This window comes from Pseudorasbora parva, chromosome 20 (genome assembly GCF_024679245.1).
Source record: "Pseudorasbora parva isolate DD20220531a chromosome 20, ASM2467924v1, whole genome shotgun sequence".
In the NCBI taxonomy this organism is placed as follows: Eukaryota; Metazoa; Chordata; class Actinopteri; order Cypriniformes; family Gobionidae; genus Pseudorasbora; species Pseudorasbora parva.
The window spans coordinates 31,150,147-31,172,273 of NC_090191.1; the positions used below are offsets into that span (position 1 = coordinate 31,150,147).

Genomic DNA, 22,127 nt, shown 5'->3' on the forward strand with positions numbered 1-22,127 from the left:
TATATATATATATATATATATATATATATATATATATATATATATATATATATATATATATATATATAATACATTTTTTTCACATTAAAGTGATAGATATTGCTGATAGCTATTATGATATGAAAGGGTTAAATTATGAAAAAACAAGAGACAAGGCGACACACACAGAGTGAGAGAGACCCCCTCCACACACACATACACACAGACAGACACACACACACACACACACACACAGAGTGAGAGAGACCCCCTACACACACACACACACACACACACACATAGAGTGATCCTGAGAGAGGGAGGGGGAGGGGGAATGACAGACACAAAATCTAAACAGTGAGAGAATATTGTTTTTATTTCACTATCTGAAAACACTGTTTTGCAATAACAACAATAGTTTTATCTTCAAAACAGTGTTCCCTAGGACATATCCAACCTGGTTACTAAATAAGGCTACACTCCCACCTTCTGGTTATACTATATTTAGTTATTCTATATTTATATTTAAACAAAAGGCATTAATCTTCTCATTTTTTAAGTTACACACTACTTTTTTTTCTTTTTTTTAAAGACAATTAAATGAGTTTTTTTCTTTTGTTAGTAATTTTTATATTTATATTTTTTTATTAATAATTATTTGTATTAACACAATTATTTAACTAATTATATAAAACAATATTGTCAATGCCCTACAAATAAACTGGTTTTATACTTTTTTTTTTATTATTCAAACCCAGAATAAAATGTTTTATCCTTCAATGCAGGCCAAAGCACAGCATTGGGAGGTAATCTTTTTAGACAGAAGAGTGGCTCACACACACACACACACACACACACACACACACAGTAGAAATCAGTGACACGTGTCCCCATGAGTCTGTGTGCATTCAGGTTGAAGTCCCCACCAGGCTAGAAAAAAGAACACAAACACACACGCACACACACACACACACACACACACACACACACACACACACACACACACAGTAGTAATGCTGAAGTATGCTGAAGGCAACTCTTATCAGTTAAGCCCATCAACCATCCCCCATCCACAACATACACACCCACCCACAAACACACACACATACACACACACTCATGTCTGGTTCACTATCTTTCTGGGGACTCATAGACGTAATGGTTTTTATGCTGTACAAACCATATATTCTGTCATCCTACACTACTCCTACCCTAAACCTACCCATCACACAAAACTTTCTTCAAAAGAACTCATTCTGTCTGATTTATAAGCTTTTGTACCCATTGGGAAGTCCCCATGAGTCTGTGTGCATTCAGGTTTAAGTCCCCACTAAGCTAGAAAAGCATTCACACACCCAGAGAGGCAAGGTTTTTTGCTTGAAAACTTATACAATATTGCCCTCTACTGGTCATTTAAGTGAGAGCATAAGTGTTGAGAAAAAAAAAGAAAAAAAAAACTGTGATTATATAGAATAACCAGCAGGTGGGAGTATAGCCTTATTAATGAACCAGGCACGTGTGTTCTTATTTAGTCTTTTTTAGGCTTTTGCTACGGGAAAACCGTTTGAGATATCCAATAACCGTTCGCATTTTAGCATCTTCTGTATATTTACTTAATGTTGTCCGAGTTTGGAGGAGATTGAATGAATCGCTTTTGAGGAGAAGGTAAAAACTCAGAGCTCACTTTCGACTTCTTGTTATCTTCCAACCAAATTATCTGACTTCCTGTTGGTCAGAGCTAATGACTGTAAATTAGAAAGTTGTCCGGCTCAAAATGTACAATATATATACCGAGTTTGGTAACTGTAGATAAAACTAACCCCCCGCTTTGGACAAAAGATGGCGCTACTGAGCCCCTCTACCACGCCCGTTTCTGAATCTTTGCTTGCATCTTCTGGACAGCATGTCTGATGTGTGTGTTGAGTTTCATGTAATTTCAAGCATGTGAAGAGTCTCAAAAACACCAAAAAAGATTATTAGACTTTGACACGTTGCCATGACAACAGTTTTTCTAGAATCAGGAATCCATTAATATGTCTATATCTGCCATGTTTTGACATTATACTGATGAAGTTTGAAGTAAATCGGGTGAAAATAAGATGGGTATTTAAAGCAATTTTGAAAGTGACACACTTCCTGCTGCCAGTTGGTGGCGCTATAACTTTGTCGCACAAAAGTCATATCCATGTGATCGGCCTCTTACAACGAACACACAGCTGAAGTTTCATCAAAATGAATTAATGTATGCAAAAGTTATAACACACTTCCTGTTTCCCTTTTCTCGCCATAAATTTGTCTCTTCGCCACGGCCAAACCGTTTGAGATATCAAAAAGTTGCTTGCAATTTAGCATCCTCAGTGTCTTTACTTCATGCTGACCGAGTTTGGTGCTGATCGGGTAAATCGTCTAGGAGGAGTATCGCAAATTTCAGAGCATGCGTTTTCCGAACAACCCATAATAGCTCACTTCCTGTTGGGCTGACGCATAACTTAGAGCACGAAAGTTGTTCGGCCCGATGAGCTCCATATGTGTACCGAGTTTCATATATATACGTGGAAGTTGGTTTGATTTATAGACCACGTTTTCAGACCCCACTTTAGGGGGCGCTGTCGAGCCCCCCTGCCACGCCCGGGTCCCAGCCTCAGCCCGGCCCTGATGGCCGCGCATTCTGATGCGTGTGCAAAGTTTCAAGAGTTTTCGAGCATGGGAAGGGCCCCAAAAATGCCCAAATAGTCGCGTAAAAAAATAATAATAAATTAAAGCTGCGAGCAGCGATGGCGGGCCCAAGCCGGTGGCACCGCCACCCCGGTGGCATCAGCTTAACTGTGCACAGGAGGCCAATAGGCATTTAATATGGGAAAAAATAAATAATGGGACTATGTCAAAGTCATTTGAATTCACCTCATTAACTGCAGCAACTGGTGCTGCTATGACCAGGAACCACAACAGTCACATCTATGAGATCAATTACATTTTATTCATTAATTTTATGTCAGATGATGTTAAATCTCAATTTCAAAATGAGTGCAGAATACTGTCCAAATGCTGAAGTTGTATTATCCTTACACTTCTCTTAAAAATAAATTAAGCCAAATCACAGAGACCGCAACAATGATTTTAATATCAATGTGAGGTAAGAGTAATATGCGTGCATATAATTTATGGAAGTTTATTATAAACAGCCACTTTCATAAAATCATGTGAAATTATTTTTTTTTAATCCATTTGAATTCTATCAATAAATAATTCGTTTACAGAGGTGTCATACGTGATCTTTGCAAACACAGCACATGACCTTCTTTAAAGCCCATGTTATAGAAAACAATTAAAAGTATTAGGATATCACTTTCAATTATGTGCAAATGTATTTTTTGCAGCTCAAAATATTGTAAGTTCAGAAGACCAGTATTTTATATATATATATATATATATATATATATATATATATATATATATATATATATATATATATATATATATATATATATATATATAAAATACATTTTATATATATATATATATATATATATATATATATATATATATATATATATATATATATATATATATATATATATATATATATATATTATATATAAAATACATTTTTTTCACATTAAAGTGATAGATATTGCTGATAGCAATTATGATATGAAAGGGTTAAATTATGAAAAAACAAGAGACAAGGCGACACACACAGAGTGAGAGAGACCCCCTCCACACACACATACACACAGACAGACACACAGACAGACACACACACACACACACACACAGAGTGAGAGAGACCCCCTACACACACACACACACACACACACACACACACACACACACACACACACACACACACACACACACAAATATCACTTTCAATTATGTGCAAATGTATTTTTTGCAGCTCAAAATATTGTAAGTTCAGAAGACCAGTATTTTATATATATATATATATATATATATATATATATATATATATATATATATATATATATATATATATATATATATATATATAAAATACATTTTATATATATATATATATATATATATATATATATAAAATACATTTTTATATATATATATATATATATATATATATATATATATATATATATAAAATACATTTTTTTCACATTAAAGTGATAGATATTGCTGATAGCAATTATGATATGAAAGGGTTAAATTATGAAAAAACAAGAGACAAGCCGACACACACAGAGTGAGAGAGACCCCCTCCACACACACATACACACAGACAGACACACACACACACACACACACACACACACACACACACACACACACACACACACACACACACACACACACACACACAGAGTGAGAGAGACCCCCTACACACACACACACACTCACACACACACACACACACACACACACACACACACACACACACACACACACACACACACACACACACACACACACATAGAGTGATCCTGAGAGAGGGAGGGGGAGGGGGAATGACAGACACAAAATCTAAACAGTGAGAGAATATTGTTTTTATTTCACTATCTGAAAACACTGTTTTGCAATAACAACAATAGTTTTATCTTCAAAACAGTGTTCCCTAGGACATATCCCACCTGGTTACGAAATAAGGCTACACTCCCACCTTCTGGTTATACTATATTTAGTTATTCTACATTTATATTTAAACAAAAGGCATTAATCTTCTCATTTTTTAAGTTACACACTACTTTTTTTTTCTTTTTTTTGAAGACAATTAAATTAGTTTTTTTCTTTTGTTAGTAATTTTTATATTTATATTTTTCTATTAATAATTATTTGTATTAACACAATTATTTAACTAATTATATAAAACAATATTGTCAATTACCTACAAATAAACTGGTTTTATACTTTTTTTTTTTTTATTCAAACCCAGAATAAAATGTTTTATCCTTCAATGCAGGCCAAAGCACAGCATTGGGAGGTAATCTTTTTAGACAGAAGAGTGGCTCACACACACACACACACACACACACACACACACACACACACACACACACACACACACACACACACACACACACACACACACACACACACTGTAGAAATCAGTGACACGTGTCCCCATGAGTCTGTGTGCATTCAGGTTGAAGTCCCCACCAGGCTAGAAAAAAGAACACAAACACACACGCACACACACACACACACACACACACACACACACACACACACACACACACACACACACACACACACACACACACACACACACACACACACACACCCACCCACAAACACACACACATACACACACACTCATGTCTGGTTCACTATCTTTCTGGGGACTCATAGACGTAATGGTTTTTATGCTGTACAAACCATATATTCTGTCCTCCTACACTGCTCCTGCCCCTAAACCTACCCATCACACAAAACTTTCTTCAAAAGAACTCATTCTGTCTGATTTATAAGCTTTTGTACCCATTGGGAAGTCCCCATGAGTCTGTGTGCATTCAGGTTTAAGTCCCCACTAAGCTAGAAAACCATTCACACACCCAGAGAGGCAAGGTTTTTTGCTTGAAAACTTATACAATATTGCCCTCTACTGGTCATTTAAGTGAGAGCATAAGTGTTGAGAAAAAAAAAGAAAAAAAAAACTGTGATTATATAGAATAACCAGCAGGTGGGAGTATAGCCTTATTAAAGGGGGGGTGAAACACTCAGTTTCAGTCAGTGTCATGTCAATCTTGAGTACCTATAGAGTAGCATTGCATCCTGCATATCTCCGAAAAGTCTTTATTTTTTTTATAATTATATAAGAAAGATGCGCTGTTCCGAGTCTTTCCGAAAAAAGCCGAGCGGGTGGGGGCGTGTCGTGTGAGCGGAGCTAAATAATGACGTGTGCTCGCTGCTGCTATTGTGTTGAGTGCGTCGAGTGCGTCGTAAAGCTGTCATCCCTAACAGCGGGGAAAAAACTTTATTCAAAATAAAAATATGGCTTTTAATCAGATACAGCCATACATCTATGATCCGGAATCAGACCCAGAGGCTGCAGTTGAACAGGAGCAGCAGCAAAAACGACTAGAGCAGGACGTCTGTATGTGGTACAAGTTATACACTAACTATATAATATGCTTAGCGGCTTGTGTTATTTACATATTTATACTTGAATTATATCGTCGTATTTTTGTCTTTGAAGGTGTACATGTGGGAAGTGCAGTTGTGCACGTGTGTTTGTGTGTTTACGCGTGGTTTGTGTAGACAGGTTAAGTTAGTGTTTACATAGATGGACACGGAATAGTAGCGCATTTGAATGAAGAAGCGTGCTTATTTAGTTCAACATATTTCCCCCCTCTTTGTGTATTGTTGAGTGCTTTTACAATACACAAACATAAAGTTACACATATAGTGGCCAGCTAAACAAATGTACACGCACTACACATCGCATGCTCCATTGATCAATTTCTATATATAGTAATATATATAGTAACTATACGTGATCATGTTTGGGCTACTTGATGAGCATAGACACAGACATTTGAAGCAGTCTAACTCACCGCCCGTGGTTCTAACGTTGGGACTGCTCCATCCTTCAGCATTAGGCTATTGGAAAATCCGGCGTCATGCTGGGCCATGTTTATGAAACAGTCGGCACCGAAATGCAGCGAACAGATATAAACATTCGCGCAACTCAGTTGCTGATCCGGAAAAGCAAATTACATCCACTGTTGCCTTACCGCGGGGTTTTGGGGGAATCTGTGCAGGACTGTCTTGGTCTGGCAACCAAAAACGCACTTTTTGATGTCATTGTTAATTGTGCACATTACCTGTGCAGCGCAGCCTACGAGCGCTTTGATGGGCATAGCCTGTTGCTTTCGCTCTCTCCCTCTCTCTCTCTCCCTCTCTCTCTCTCACACACGCTTCCGGTAGAATTGTCCGTAAGGCCCATACAAGGAAATTCCGCCCCCACTAACGTCAATGGGGACGCATGATCGCAAAAAACTTGCCGAAACTTATGACTAACCGGAAGTAGTATTTTTGACAAAGAAATACTCCCATCAAACGTCCACCTTAACTTTTGAAACTTTGTCCATGTTTAGTATGGGATTCCATGTCTTTAACAGTGTAAAAAGATCAGTATGCATGAAACAGCATTTCACCCCCCCTTTAATGAACCAGGCACGTGTGTTCTTATTTAGTCTTTTTTAGGCTTTTGCTACGGGAAAACCGTTTGAGATATCCAATAACCGTTCGCATTTTAGCATCTTCTGTATATTTACTTCATGTTGTCCGAGTTTGGAGGAGATTGAATGAATCGCTTTTGAGGAGAAGGTAAAAACTCAGAGCTCACTTTCGACTTCTTGTTATCTTCCAACCAAATTATCTGACTTCCTGTTGGTCAGAGCTAATGACTGTAAATTAGAAAGTTGTCCGGCTCAAAATGTACAATATATATACCGAGTTTGGTAACTGTAGATAAAACTAACCCCCCGCTTTGGACAAAAGATGGCGCTACTGAGCCCCTCTACCACGCCCGTTTCTGAATCTTTGCTTGCATCTTCTGGACAGCATGTCTGATGTGTGTGTTGAGTTTCATGTAATTTCAAGCATGTGAAGAGTCTCAAAAACACCAAAAAAGATTATTAGACTTTGACACGTTGCCATGACAACAGTTTTTCTAGAATCAGGAATCCATTCATATGTCTATATCTGTCATGTTTTGACATTATACCGATGAAGTTTGAAGTAAATCGGGTGAAAATAAGATGGGTATTTAAAGCAATTTTGAAAGTGACACACTTCCTGCTGCCAGTTGGTGGCGCTATAACTTTGTCTCACAAAACTCATATCCATGTGATCGGCCTCTTACAACGAACACACAGCTGAAGTTTAATCAAAATTAATTAATGTATGCAAAAGTTATAACACACTTCCTGTTTCCCTTTTCTCGCCATAAATTTGTCTCTTCGCCACGGCCAAACCGTTTGAGATATCAAAAAGTTGCTCGCAATTTAGCATCCTCAGTGTCTTTACTTCATGCTGACCGAGTTTGGTGCTGATCGGGTAAATCGTCTAGGAGGAGTATCGCAAATTTCAGAGCATGCGTTTTCCGAACAACCCATAATAGCTCACTTCCTGTTGGGCTGACGCATAACTTAGAGCACGAAAGTTGTTCGGCCCGATGAGCTCCATATGTGTACCGAGTTTCATATATATACGTGGAAGTTGGTTTGATTTATAGACCACGTTTTCAGACCCCACTTTAGGGGGCGCTGTCGAGCCCCCCGCCACGCCCGGGTCCCAGCCTCAGCCCGGCCCTGATGGCCGCGCATTCTGATGCGTGTGCAAAGTTTCAAGAGTTTTCGAGCATGGGAAGGGCCCCAAAAATGCCCAAATAGTCGCGTAAAAAAAAAATAATAAATTAAAGCTGCGAGCAGCGATGACGGGCCCAAGCCGGTGGCACCACCACCCCGGTGGCTTCAGGCAAATTGTGCAAGACAGGCAATATGCATTTAAACAGGAGAGTATTTTAAAATCTCTCAAATATGCCACATTTACCGCAGCAGCTGGTGCCGCTATAACCACAAGCCACACCCATGATGGAATTTAAATATAGATGAATTCTAATGTAATATGATATAATAGGTAATTTTCAAATATGTGCAAAGTTATCTTTTGCAGCTCAAAATTTTGTAAGTCCAGAAGGCCAGTATTTAATTCATGGTCTTTTTATTTTATTAACACAATTATTAAACTAATTATATAAAACTATATTGTTAGTGCCCTACAAATGAAGTTGGATTCACCACATTAACTGCAGCAGTTGGTGCTGCTATGACTACAAACCACAACAGTCACATCTATGAGATCAATTCAATTTAATGAATCAGTTTCATGTCAGATGATGTCACATCAATTTTAAATGAGCGCAGAATTCCGTCCGAATGGTGATATTGTATTATCCTAACACTTCTCTACATGTGTTTTTGACCTACCTTAGCTGTTTACAATCTTATGCAATTAAGCATGCTTTCATTTCAATATTTGTAGCATCCAATAAAAAAATGTTAATTACAAAATTACCAATTGGAGCCAAATCACAGAAACTGCAGCAATGATTTTAATATTAGTGTCAGGTAAGAGTAAGATGCGCGTCTAAATTTTAGTTTATTATAAACTTTATTATAAAATTTACTTAGACTGACTGGGTAAACCCAGCCGACTGACTTCACCCTGCAACACAGTCTGAAAACCTGTACATTCATTTCTACTGCTTCTGTTACACTTTTGCGGGAACAAATCACAGACTAACTTATTCACCTGGCACGCTATTGGCGAGTTTAGTAGTCTGTTTTGTTGACCATACATTTGCATACAGAGTCATTTAAATAATGCTCATTGACCAATCTTAAATTGAGCTTGGTCTGGTGATACCCAGACAACTTATAAACTACAAAATCATGTGAAATTTACTTTTTAAATAAATTAGATTTTTATCAGTAAATAATTAATTTTAAGACATGTGTCTTTTCAAAAACATTAAATGACCTTCTGTAAAGCCCATGTATAGAAAACACACACACACACACACACACACACACACACACACACACACACACACACACACACACACAATTTCAAGCATGCTAAGTCTCAAAAACACCCAAAAAGATAATTAAACTGACACTTTGCCATAGCAACAGTATATAAAATATCAGGAATCCATTCGTATGTCTATATCTGTCATGTTTTCACATTATACTGATAAAGTAAATCGGGTGAAAGTAAGACAGTGATTCAAAACATTTTCAAAAAGTGACACATCCTGCTGCCAGTTGGTGGCGCTATAACTTTGACTGAATATTGGAATGTAGATGTCTTCAGGCCAGGACTCTTGTCAAACATGTGAAGTTTGAGGCAGATCGGACATTGTATGCCTGAGGTACAACAAATTCCTGTGTCATGGCGAAACATCACCATTTGTGAGGCCGCCACGGACACACCCTTCAGGGAAAACTCAAGATCTTCCCAATTTAACGCCACAAAGGCCTTTAGATTAGACTGTGCAAATACAATGTTGATATGATTAAATCTCTAGGAGGAGTTTGTTAAAGTACAACGTCTGGCAATGGCAAAAACTGCACCAATTTACCAAAGAAAATTCAAAATATCTCACTTCCTGTTGGTTTTTCAGATTTGGCGCCTTGGATCTTTTTTGTAGGTATCGGGCTGTTGAATGCGTCTACCGAATTTTCATACTCATACATGAAACGTAGCACGAATGACGCTTAATTTAAATTTTGTAGGTGGCGCTATCGAACCATTTTGCCACACCTAATTCTGAAACCCATATCAGATGTATGTTTTCACCACTTCTGATGCGTGTGCAAAGTTTCATGAGTTTTCATGCGTGTTTAGGCCCTCAAAAATGTAATACATTTGGGAAAAGAAAAATGATGGTTTGATCAATTACAATAAGGTCCTCACACCTTAAGCCCTAAATATCTGAGTTCCTGTTCGTCGAAGCTAATGACTGTAAATTAGAAAGTTGTTCGGCTCAAAGAGAACAATATATATACAGAGTTTGGTGACTGAAGATAAAACTAACCCCCCCACTTTTGACAAAAGATTGCATTACTTTTGTCAAAAGATGGCGCTACTGAGCTCCTCCACCACGCCCGTTTCTGAGTCTTTGCCCTTATCTACTGGACAGCATGTCTGATGTGTGTGTTGAGTTTCATGTAATTTGAAGCATTTTAAGAGTCTCAAAAGCAGCAAAAAAGAATGTTATAGTTTGATGTGTTGCCGTGGCAACAGTATATACAATATCAGGAAGTGCTTACCAGCTTTATATCTGCTATGTTTTGACATTATACTGATGAAGTTTGAAGTAAATCGGGTAAAAATAAGATGGTGATTTCAAAGCATTTTGAAAGTGACACACTTCCTGCTGCCAGTTGGTGGCGCTATAACTTTGACTCACAAAAGTCATATCCATGTGATCAGCCTCTTACAACGAACACACAGCTGAAGTTTAATCAATATGAATTAATGAATGCAGAAGTTATAACACACTTCCTGTTTCCCTTTTCTCGCCATAAATTCGTCTCCTCGCCACAGCCTAACCGTTTGAGATATCAAAAAGTTGCTCGCAATTTAGCATCCTCAATGTCTTGACTTCATGATGACCGAGTTTGGTGCTGATCGGGTGAATCGTCCAGGAGGAGTATCGCAAATTCCACAGCATGCGTTTTCCGAACAACCCATAATAGCTCACTTCCTGTTGGGCTGACACATAACTTAGAGCACGAAAGTTGTTCGGCCCGATGAGCTCTATATGTGTACCGAGTTTCATATATGTACGTGCAAGTGTGTTTGATTTATAGACCATGTTTTCAGACCCCACTTTAGGGGGCGCTGTCGAGCCCCCCTGCCACGCCCAGGTACCAGCTTTGGTCCGGCCCTGATGGCCGCAGATTCCGATGTGTGTGCAAAGTTTCAAGAGTTTTCGAGCATGATAAGGGCACCGAAAGTGCCCGAATAGTCGAAAAAGCTAAATTGTCCTTAGAAGAACAATAGGGCTCTGCGCCCTTTCAGGGCTTGGGCCCTAATAATAACAAATAATCCTTAGAAGAACAATAGGGCTCTTCGCCCTTTCAGGGCTTGGGCCCTAATAATAATAATAATCCTTAGAAGAACAATAGGGCTCTGCGCCCTTTCAGGGCTTGGGCCCTAAATAATCCTTAGAAGAACAATAGGGCTCTTCGCCCTTTCAGGGCTTGGGCCCTAATAATAATAATAATCCTTAGAAGAACAATAGGGCTCTTCGCCCTTTCAGGGCTTGGGCCCTAATAATAATAATAATCCTTAGAAGAACAATAGGGCTCTGCGCCCTTTCAGGGCTTGGGCCCTAATAATCCTTAGAAGAACAATAGGGCTCTGCGCCCTTTCAGGGCTTGGGCCCTAATAAATTTGCCATGTACTCACCCTGACTCTGATGACGTTGATCTCCACAGCCATGAGAAGGCCGTACAGAACCACGAGCAAAGCTGTGATACAGAAACGGAGATCTTGCACCCCCAAGCCCGCCTCTGCAAACTTCCATAACTTTATCATCTTGGTGATGAAAGCCAGAATCCAGTAAATAAATAAAGCTGTGAAAGAGTATCTGAGGTTATGTCTCATTCTCATATCCCAATGATAGAAACTAACATTCATAATGGCTAAAAATACGAATCGACCATTATGTAGTGCCAAGCAACAGACAGAATGAAAGTGTTTTAAATTAATGAACATCCACACTCAAATTACAATTGAATGACAATAATGACATTAGACGTTGACTTACCAAGCAGCAGTTTGGGGAAATTGGCTGTTTCTATATTATGATAATATACGACTGATGTTGTGGCCGCTATGAAGCCCATTAGCGCTGGCATGAAGAGGTGCAAGTGATTGGACTCCATCTGCCTGAAATAGTCCATTAATACACAAAGACTTAAACATCAATGCATACCGGTCATAAACACATGAATAAACTTAAAAACCCACGTATTGGAGACGATTCCCTCTGCGATCTCACACACGTGCACAAACAGCAGTGTGAAGGTGAGGATCCAGCGCAGGTTGTGGCCTGGGAAGTGCAGCCAGGTGTTATGGTGGATCTGCACCTTTGAACTCTGGCTACCCCAGCCTGGACACAAAAACATGCATTCCGTCACTTTAACACATCTTTATTTTCAAATGTATTATTTGAATGACCCCACCTGTTGTGAGGCTGGCAGCATGGAGAGATGGAAACTCTACATCAGAGACTTGTGAACATGTCTGGCAGCATCATTTTATTATTCCCTGGCGTATATAATATAATATACTGTTAACAATTACTTTTTCCTTGACGTTTGCTAATCAGCACTTTAGATCTGTCTCCGCCTGTCTCGTTCATTTGTTGTTTTCCTTTCTTTGGCTAATAGTGTAATAATTCTTCTATGGGAAACAGTTTTTCATTATGAGATAAGGTAAAGTGCTTACATACCGAATGAGGAATGGCACTGACACCATTACGGCGTCAGTGTAAAGGATTTTGCTAAGGTTTCGAGTAAAGGCTCTTAGGGGAGCTGATACAGATAATGAACTGGCCCACTGATACAGTATATAGAGCCCACAGCTTCTGAAGACGTGACGGATGTCAGGAACAACCAGGGTGTCACAATTTAAGAATTGACTTCTTTGCATTTTGTGAGTTGTAATTTGAATTGGCTACGTTCCACAGTAAGTTGAATTGGAATGGTAAGAACAGGAAGTCCTATTACTAAACTGTAATACAGAGCAATTCACACATTACACAACAGGTTGTCAGTTTAAGGGTTCCACTTTGTAAGCTTAGTGTTGTGTGGCTCCATTTACCTTGGTGAAATTATATAACTTAAAATATAAAATAAAACAATAATTCTCTTTCTCCATAGATATATTTATATAAAGTATGCACTGATCAGGCATACCATTATGACAGAATATTGTGTTGGTCCCCCATTGACTGCCAAAACAGCCTTCACCCATTGAGGCATAGACTCGACAAGACCCCTGAAGGTGTGCTGTGGTATCTGGCACCAAGATTTTAGCAGCAGATCCTTTAAGTCCTGTACGTTGCAAGGTGATCCACTGTGGATCAGACTTGTTTGTTCAGCACATCCCACCGATGTTCAACTGGATTGAAATCTGGGAAATCTTGGGTCAAGCCAATTGTTGTGCTCCTCAAACCATTCCTGAACCATTTTTGCTTTGTGGCAGGGCGCATTATCCTGCTAGAAGAGGCCACAGCCACCAGGGGATACAATTTCCATGAAAGGGCGTACATGTTCTTCAACAACGCTTAGAAAGATGGTACGTGTCAAAGTAACATCTACATGGGTGGCAGGACCCAAGGTTTCCCAGCAGAACATTGTCCAGTGCATTACACTCCGCCTTCTTCCAATAGTGCATCCTGGTGCCATGTGTTCCCCAGGTAAGCGACGCACACACATGGCCATCCCCGTGATATAAAAGAAAACATGATTCATCAGACCAGACCACCATTTTCCATTGCTCTGTGGTTCGGTTCTGATGCTCACGTGTCTACTGTTGGAGCGTTTGACGGTGGACAGGGGTCAGCATGGGCACCCTGACTGGTCTGCGGCTATGCAGCCCCATACGCAACAAACTGTGATAAACTGATTCACTTCTTGAGCAATTTGAGCTACAATTGCTTGCCTGTTTGATCGGACCACACAGGCCAGCCTTCGCTCCCATGACCCCTGTCGCCGGTTCACCACTGCCGTCCTTGAAGCACTTTTGATAGATACTGACCACTGCAGACCGGGAACACCCCACAAGAGCTGCAGTTTTGGAGATGCTCTGACCCAGTCATCACAATTTGGCCCTTGTCAAACTCAGTCAAATCCTTACGCTTGTCCATTTTTCCTGCTTCTAACACATCAACTTTCAGTGTTTTTCACTTCACCTGTCATAATGTTATGCTTGATTGGTGTATATATATATTTGTGTGTGTGTGTGTGTGTGTGTGTGTGTGTGTGTGTGTGTGTCTCTTGTTTAACCACACCTATTATCTTACAATCCAGCATAAATTTGTGGATAATTCAATTAATTATTTTAAAAAAATTACAATGCTTAGTGATTTATATATATATATATATATATATATATATATATATATATATATATATATATATATATATATATATATATATATATATATATATATATATATATATATATATATATATAAATTTTACATTTCATTCCATTTTAATCTTACTTCCCTAAATTCAAATGTACTGAAGTGCTTTTGGATGGTCTATAAAATAAATAAATAATTTGACAACAAATTCCTTTAAATTAATGTATCACATAAATAAATATTTAAATATTAAAATTTCAATTAAACTCTGGATTGAACCAAAAAAATGTAATCAGTTTCACAAAATACATGGTTGTCGAACAGTGATAAAAGACAAGGGCTTTCATACCAATGAAGAGGATAGGGAAGGTGATGAAGAGAAGAAATACATGAGGGACGAGGTTGAGGGCATCCACGAAGCAGCCATTGTCCAGGACTCCATTGCTCACGCTGTAGGCATTACTACCATTTCCACAGAAAGACAAGCCCATGTCACCTGATTGGGCTAAAGGAAAAAAGGAAAAAAGTTGATTGTATGTTAGATTGGAACACACAGCATTCAAAGTTCAATGAACTGCAGTAAAAAAACAAAGACTTTGTAAAAAAAATTAATAAAAATTAGGTGTGCATTTAAACTGTTAAAGGGGGGGGGGGGGGTGAAACACTCAGTTTCAGTCTATCTCATGTCAATCTTGAGTACCTATAGAGTAATATTGCATCCTTCATATCTCCGAAAAGTCTTTAGTTTCATTATATTTATAAAAGAAATATAGGCTGTACCGAGTCTTTCCGGAAAAAACGCCTGGAGGCGTATCGTGTGGGCGGAGCTAAAGAATAACGAGCGCGAAACCCATGTATGCTATCGATCGGATTCAGCTAATACGTGATCCAGAATCATTCGGAGGCTGAAATAAATTGAACAGGAGAAACAGCAACAGCAGGATGTCCGTCTCTGTGGTATGTACTGTATTTAGTGGCCTGTCAACATTTGTGTGTGTTTACTCACAGTTTATGAGGACATGATTCGGTTTATGGACTATTGTATGCGACTAAACCTTAGCAGTAGCAAGCAAAATGGTTTTGCATGTCAGACTAGTGTAACATTATACAAACAATGGAGTCCGTTAGCGCATTTGAATGACGAAGCGTGCGATCGTGTCGTTTACTGATGTTTACTCACTCGACAACAGTATAGACATTTGAAGCAGTTTTACTCACCGGCTGCTTCCAAAGCAGGACCGAACCTTTATCGCTGGGACCGCTCCGTCAAAAACACACTTCTTTGGTATGATTTGATGAAGTCCTGACAGCAGTGACTTGCTGTGCTGAAACATTGAAGTCGCTCAATGTTACCCATAGGAATAAAGTGGAGCGAGGCACGGAGTGTTTATGGGCGTGCATTTTCTCTCTCGCTCTAGTCACACGCGCCCGCGCACCCTTCCAGGAGAAGAGCCCGTACGGCCCATACAAGGACCTTTCGTTCTATTAACGTCAAGCCGACCCATACTCGAAAAAAACTCTCCGAAACTTGTGAGAAACCGGAAGGAGTATTTTTAACACAGAAATACTCCATCAAACGTCCAACATTAGTTTTTGAAACTTTGTCTATGTTTAGGATGGGAATCCAAGTCTTTAACAGTGTAAAAAGCTCAGTATGCATGAAACAGCATTTCACCCCCCCTTTAAATTATTATTGTGCAATTATTATTGACTATGAGGTCTGGGGTAGTATTTGATTACATTGATCCTCTGCTGCCAATCAGTGTAAGAGCAAGATTAACAAACCCTCTTTAGGGACAGTGCCTGTACCCATCAGCAAACTCATTTACCAACAAAGTTGAATTTCTCATTCAGGAGAGCTGCATTATACAACATCACAACCAATAATGTTTGCTTGTGCAGAATATACTCTGGTAGATTAAGGCTTGCATGCTGTATGCCCTCCGGTGACCCATCAACGTGGATTTTTGACAATCCTATTTGAACTATTTTAACATTTTTATATCTATATCATCATGACATCACATATATATATAAATATCATATTGACAGAGAAATATATATTCTTTATTTCTATTTATTATGTGGCTGAAATTACAGTTGTCCTTCATTTTAAACTGTCACTTATCGTTGTGTACAGAAAATTGTTAGAAATGCTAATATTATTAGCATTTAATACTATATGCTGTGAAAGCATATGCATTAATGCCTCATTTATTCCGCAACCAAAAGTATCCGATAAATGGAGCTACCAAGAAAGTGAGTAACATTCGGCTGGTCACGTCACGTGATCACAACATGTGGACCACCAAAAGCCCACCCTTCATGTCAAATAAAACAACTTTTATTACGCTACTGATATGACTGGGGTCTTCACACTCTAATTTTATAACAATTACTTAGTAGAACTTTAAGATACTCTGTCATGTATGGTCTTATTGATATTCTTAACAAAAAATGTGTGCTACAGTGAGTATATCTGGCTCTTGGTCGATTTGAAATGAAATGAATTACAAGCTAAAGACCCATGGCAAGTGCATTAAATAGAATAGTCTCATGTAACAAACTCACTCTTACATAGATTTGTAATAAACACTGCTGTTCGTTATTATTATCATAGGATATGATGGCTACTCTGATGGCTATTGAAATCCCTCCACATTGACAGCCATACCTTGTCTTTTCTTTACTTTTAATTGGCATGAGTAAATAAAATAGTAAAACCCACAGTGACAGTCATAAATGATTATTAAATAATCACTTACCGGAGTAATTGCTTTTCGTGCTCATTGCCTGGTGTTAGAAAGAGTAATTCACAGGGAATATTATTTTTAGCTGCGGTGTATCAGCTGCTCATGGTCTCGCTCTCCCTCTAGCTCTTGGATCGTATTTCCAAACTTGAAGAGGAATGTTGGCATGAAAGTATGGACCCTCCTGAAAAAATAGACAGCGACTGTGACACTGTGGCAGCGTCTCAAAACCTTGAGCTGCCTGCCTACACAGCATTTTGGGCCATCAGGGGGTGTGTGTGTGTGTGATGCCCAAACATGAGATGTCAATAAATAAATACTTAATTTAAATGTTCAAAATTTACTTAAAATTCTAATGATTCTGTGCATCTGCAGATTTCATGATGTCATTTTTTAAATATAATATAAATTATATTTAACAAAATTATTTTATTAACATATTAACAACATTAATGTTATTAACAACATAACAACATAAAAAAAACATTTTTTCCGTTTAAAAAAAAAGTGAATTTCTGATTAATGAATATTTTATTAAGTGAGTGTCATTAAACAGTTGCACTTCATAACCACATTGCTCACCCAGTTTCCGGAATAGTGCTTCAGTTCCAGTTGTTTTCCCAGCATGCACAGGGGCATGAATGATATAGCATTTTTGCCAGTTTGTCATCATGATTAATATTTTATATTTAACTCAAGAGTTTATTGCGGTATTAAAATAATTAGCCTTGTGTTTTTTGTTTTGGCCCCAGGAGTGTTTAGTGCTTAAACATGCATTTTGCTCTCTCTGTACATAACAAAAAAGAGATACTTAATAATAAACAGTCAAAATATAAACAAAATAACTATTTAAGATGATATATATGATTGGGACACTTTTTGCCATTGAGATGACTAAGAGTCCCATTCAACCTGAATTCACAATATATATATAATTTTTTTTAGCTCATTCACTTTTAAGGAGCTCGTTTGCTGTTACTAGATTGTAAACATAGTTCCTTATTACTGTTAATAATTTTGTTTTTGAGTAAATACTGCACAGTGCCGTATGCTGTAATATGTACACTGAAGTCACCTGGCTGTTACCTCTGTGTACCAAATTTACCTGTCAAAAAACCTAAATGAAGTATAATCTCGATTTAACCTTGTTCGGATGTTTTATATAATGGCATATTTCTACATGAGCGCAGTGATCAAAACCCATGTTATTCAGTCATTCATTACGAGCGAGCTTCAGAATACAATTAAAATGCATCGTAACAATAGCATATCCATAGAAGGCCATTGTAAATAAGATCAGGCAGTGAGCGTAATTCAGGACCAACCTTTGGGATTTGAATGAATGAATTTAAGATGTAGGTATGCACCAAGGAGGTTGCGGACACACTCACCTAGATGTCTCCGGTTGTAGTTTTTGTCATCGACACTTGCCGTAAACCCGCTCCGACATCAGCGAAGAGACATTGAACACGGTGGTTGTTGTATGTCTGTGTCCTCGCGGTATTGGAGAAAGCGCGCATCAGGGCTTCGGCATAGCGTTGCTATGGCGTCAAATATAAAGGAGGGATGCCCGTGCACGAGCGTGTCTCCTCCTGATGTAGCTCACATTAAGGATAACGGGAGCATACCGAAGATTCACGGGCAGGCGCATAATACTCAATAAACTATAAAGCGGATTGACCGGTGGCTTGATAGCTAAAAGAAGATGTGGAATATGTGGTAGCGCCACTGAAAATGATGCGTAATGATTTCATTCAGTAAGGGGGTGTGTAGATTTCGTTTATGGACCCAGGACCCAGTGGCAATAAAATACAAATACAGTTATTGCGCATTCTATTCTCAATGCTGTTTACTCGTATGCAGCACACTTTTTTTAATGACCCTCCAAAATATTAATCATATCAGCTCATGCTGTTTCTATTCCTCGGGGAATAAGAACTCGTGGGAGTTGTAGTTTTTTGATTCACGTTTGTAGTTTATTATCATATGTTTAAAGTCTATTATTTTTCTGAGCTATCAAACTGAGGATTTTCAGCTGGCAGACAATAAAATCTATCTGTCTATCTATCTATCTATCTATCTATCTATCTATCTATCTATCTATCTATCTATCTATCTATCTATCTATCTATCTATCTATCTATCTATCCATCCATCCATCCATCCATCCATCCATCCATCCATCCATCCATCCATCCATCCATCCATCCATCCATCCATCCATCCATCCATCCATCCATCCATCCAACTGAAGTAGCACATAACGACAATTAATGTAACACAGATGTATTTACCACATTTGTTGGTTTACTTTCCTTATATAATGTGATGAATTACAAAATTATATTAAGATTGCTTTCTTTCTATATTTTAGCAAAGCAAAATTGAAATGTTGATCACTAGGGTACCCTTGGTTGGCATGTGCAAAATGTTAAGGATCTTCAAAACCCCTGACTGACTGATGCTGGGACTTCATGGGAAGCAGGACCTCCATACCAGAGGGACAGAACTCAAAGGTCAAAGATGGTTTGGAGACTGAAGTGTGATGAGAACTGCTGCTGGGTGAATGTGTATGTATGAGTGAGGGAACTGAGGGTGTGTGAGAGGTTGAAGAAGCGCTGGGTTTGTATGGAGATTATGGAAAAGGGTTTGTGTGTGAGCGTGTGCATGTGCGCAAACAGCCACTTCCCGTTTCTCTAGAGACCAGAAGGGGTCAGCCCTAACCCAGCCTCTCCCCCACAGGAAGTAGTACAGGATGCAGCCCATGTGTGAGCCATCAAAGGCACTGTGGTGACACCCAGAGCCTGGGACGAGGTGATGTGACTGGGGACAGAGTGGTGCAGTTGAGGCCGAAGGATTCTGGAGGCCAGGGGGTCAAACACAATTTCTTTGAGAAAGTTTCAGTTTCCCATAACTAAGCTGAGAATCGGCGGTTTCCACACGTATGCATGTGGTGTGCGTCATCAATTGAGACATAAGCCTACAGAGACAATTAAGTTCTCCATCTTTTCCCTTTGGATCTGTGATTATTTTACTATAATAAATTATTTATATAAAACATTTGGATTGCAATGTTCCATCTTTAATATTTGTGTTGTAAGCAGTGCCGCCGCTCCCACCACGCGCATCACGCGCTGTGCTTAGGGCACCAAGTGCTGAGGGGGGCACCACGAGAATTTTCTCTCAGCAAATTACCAGTATGTCCCAGCTAAAGACCAGGTTGAACCAACTAATGACCAGCATGAACCAGCTAATGACCAACTTGAACCAACTAATGACCATGCAGCATGGCCTAATGCTCAGGCTGAACCAACTAATGACCAGCTAATGACCCAGCTTAAACCAACTAGTGACCAGCTCAGCTGAGGACCATATTGAACCAGATAATAACAAGATTGAGCCAACTAATGACCAGCTTGGACCAACTATTGCCAGCGTGGACTAGCTAAATAAGCTTTAACCAACTACCAAATTTGAACTAGCTAATAATTATTTTAAACCAGCTAGAAACTAGCTTCTATATTTCAAAACAGCTACCAGCATAAGATAGATTTTCCAACAGGCTTGACATATTAAAATTAGTTTCTAGGGAGAACTATCATTAACCACATATGAAGAATCATAACCTTATCTGACACTGATTCTGGAACTGGGACACTGGGAGATCTTTATGAGAGAGACATACACAGGAAATGAAGCTTTATCTTTTATGTCTTAACTAAATAAACTGAAAATTATGATGTTTTTCCCTGAGTTGCTTGTGAAATCAAAGAAAGAAAATGGGGCTTTACTTCAGCTCTAATGTAACACTTGAGCCGTTAGTGTGCTGGGTTCATTGAAGTGCAAAGGACAGGAAGTCTTCTACACGTCCCAAGCATAATGCATATTTATTAACTCAATAATCAACATACATACAGAGAGACAGATGAAGGGGGAAGCTGAGAAAGCAATAAGTAAAAGAGTGGGAACATGAAACTGCACACGTACCTCTATTAAATAAACAGTCTCTCTCCCTCACTCTGTCTCTCTGTGTAAACTGTTGTGGTAACCTAAGGTGCTTTCACATAAACAGTCCTATACAATAAACAGAACTGCAGTTCAAACCATGATTAAACCCTTGCACTTGCTAACATGGACCTTACTTTCCTCTACTGTGTATGTTAGCATAGGTGCTAAATGCTAGCATTTTCCTCAAACTGCACTTTTGAACATCTGTTTTATGTGGCAAATATGTGCACTAAATTGGGCAGAATGTGGAAAAGGGAAGGGAGAGTCTTTAGAAAAAGAATGGGATAAAAGCAGTCTCACAGAAAGGACACATTTGTTGTATCTAGATGATAGATAGCCTACTGCACAACTCAGGTGCATCTATGCTAACCTAAATCTCAAGCGCTTCTATGGGACATCTAAATGTTTAATTGGCTTGTTATAATTATGCTTAAGAACAGCCATTATATAATTAAGAGGAATGGATTGAGGAACTTGTTTATAAGATTTGTCGGAGCGGGTTTACGCAATTTTGTGTAAAGACATATAAATATGACAAATAACGACATTAATGATTCTCTGTTCCTTTGATTGGCATTCATGGCATTTTAAAATGACAAAATACTGTCACCTAGTGGTTTGACACTCAAAGTACATTTAAGCTGCAAACAGTATAGTATGTAAAGGCACACATGTTTTTCTTAGTATGTTTAAAGTTAAAAAATATAATAATAATAATAATAATAATAATAATAATAATAATAATA

The 22,127-nt window shown here is 38.5% G+C and overlaps 1 protein-coding gene across 8 annotated transcripts in view; it reads right to left on the reverse strand.

The window, feature by feature from the left end:
- abcc9 (ATP-binding cassette, sub-family C (CFTR/MRP), member 9) overlaps positions 1-19,133 on the reverse strand; it is an 81,613-nt gene extending 62,480 nt beyond the window's left edge. For 4 of the 8 annotated variants that reach the window (XM_067427312.1, XM_067427314.1, XM_067427313.1 and 1 more), the window contains exons 1-6: positions 18,765-19,133; positions 17,389-17,557; positions 14,973-15,128; positions 12,499-12,640; positions 12,296-12,417; positions 11,935-12,101 (exon numbers count right to left, since the gene is read on the reverse strand). In XM_067427312.1, the coding sequence (XP_067283413.1) occupies positions 11,935-12,101; positions 12,296-12,417; positions 12,499-12,640; positions 14,973-15,128; positions 17,389-17,413 (612 nt within the window). In that variant the 5' untranslated portion in view covers positions 17,414-17,557; positions 18,765-19,133. The remainder of the gene's footprint in view (positions 1-11,934; positions 12,102-12,295; positions 12,418-12,498; positions 12,641-14,972; positions 15,129-17,388; positions 17,558-18,764) is intronic. The other 4 variants (XM_067427317.1, XM_067427316.1, XM_067427318.1 and 1 more) reach the window with 1 other exon arrangement.
- Positions 19,134-22,127: the final 2,994 nt, after the last annotated feature.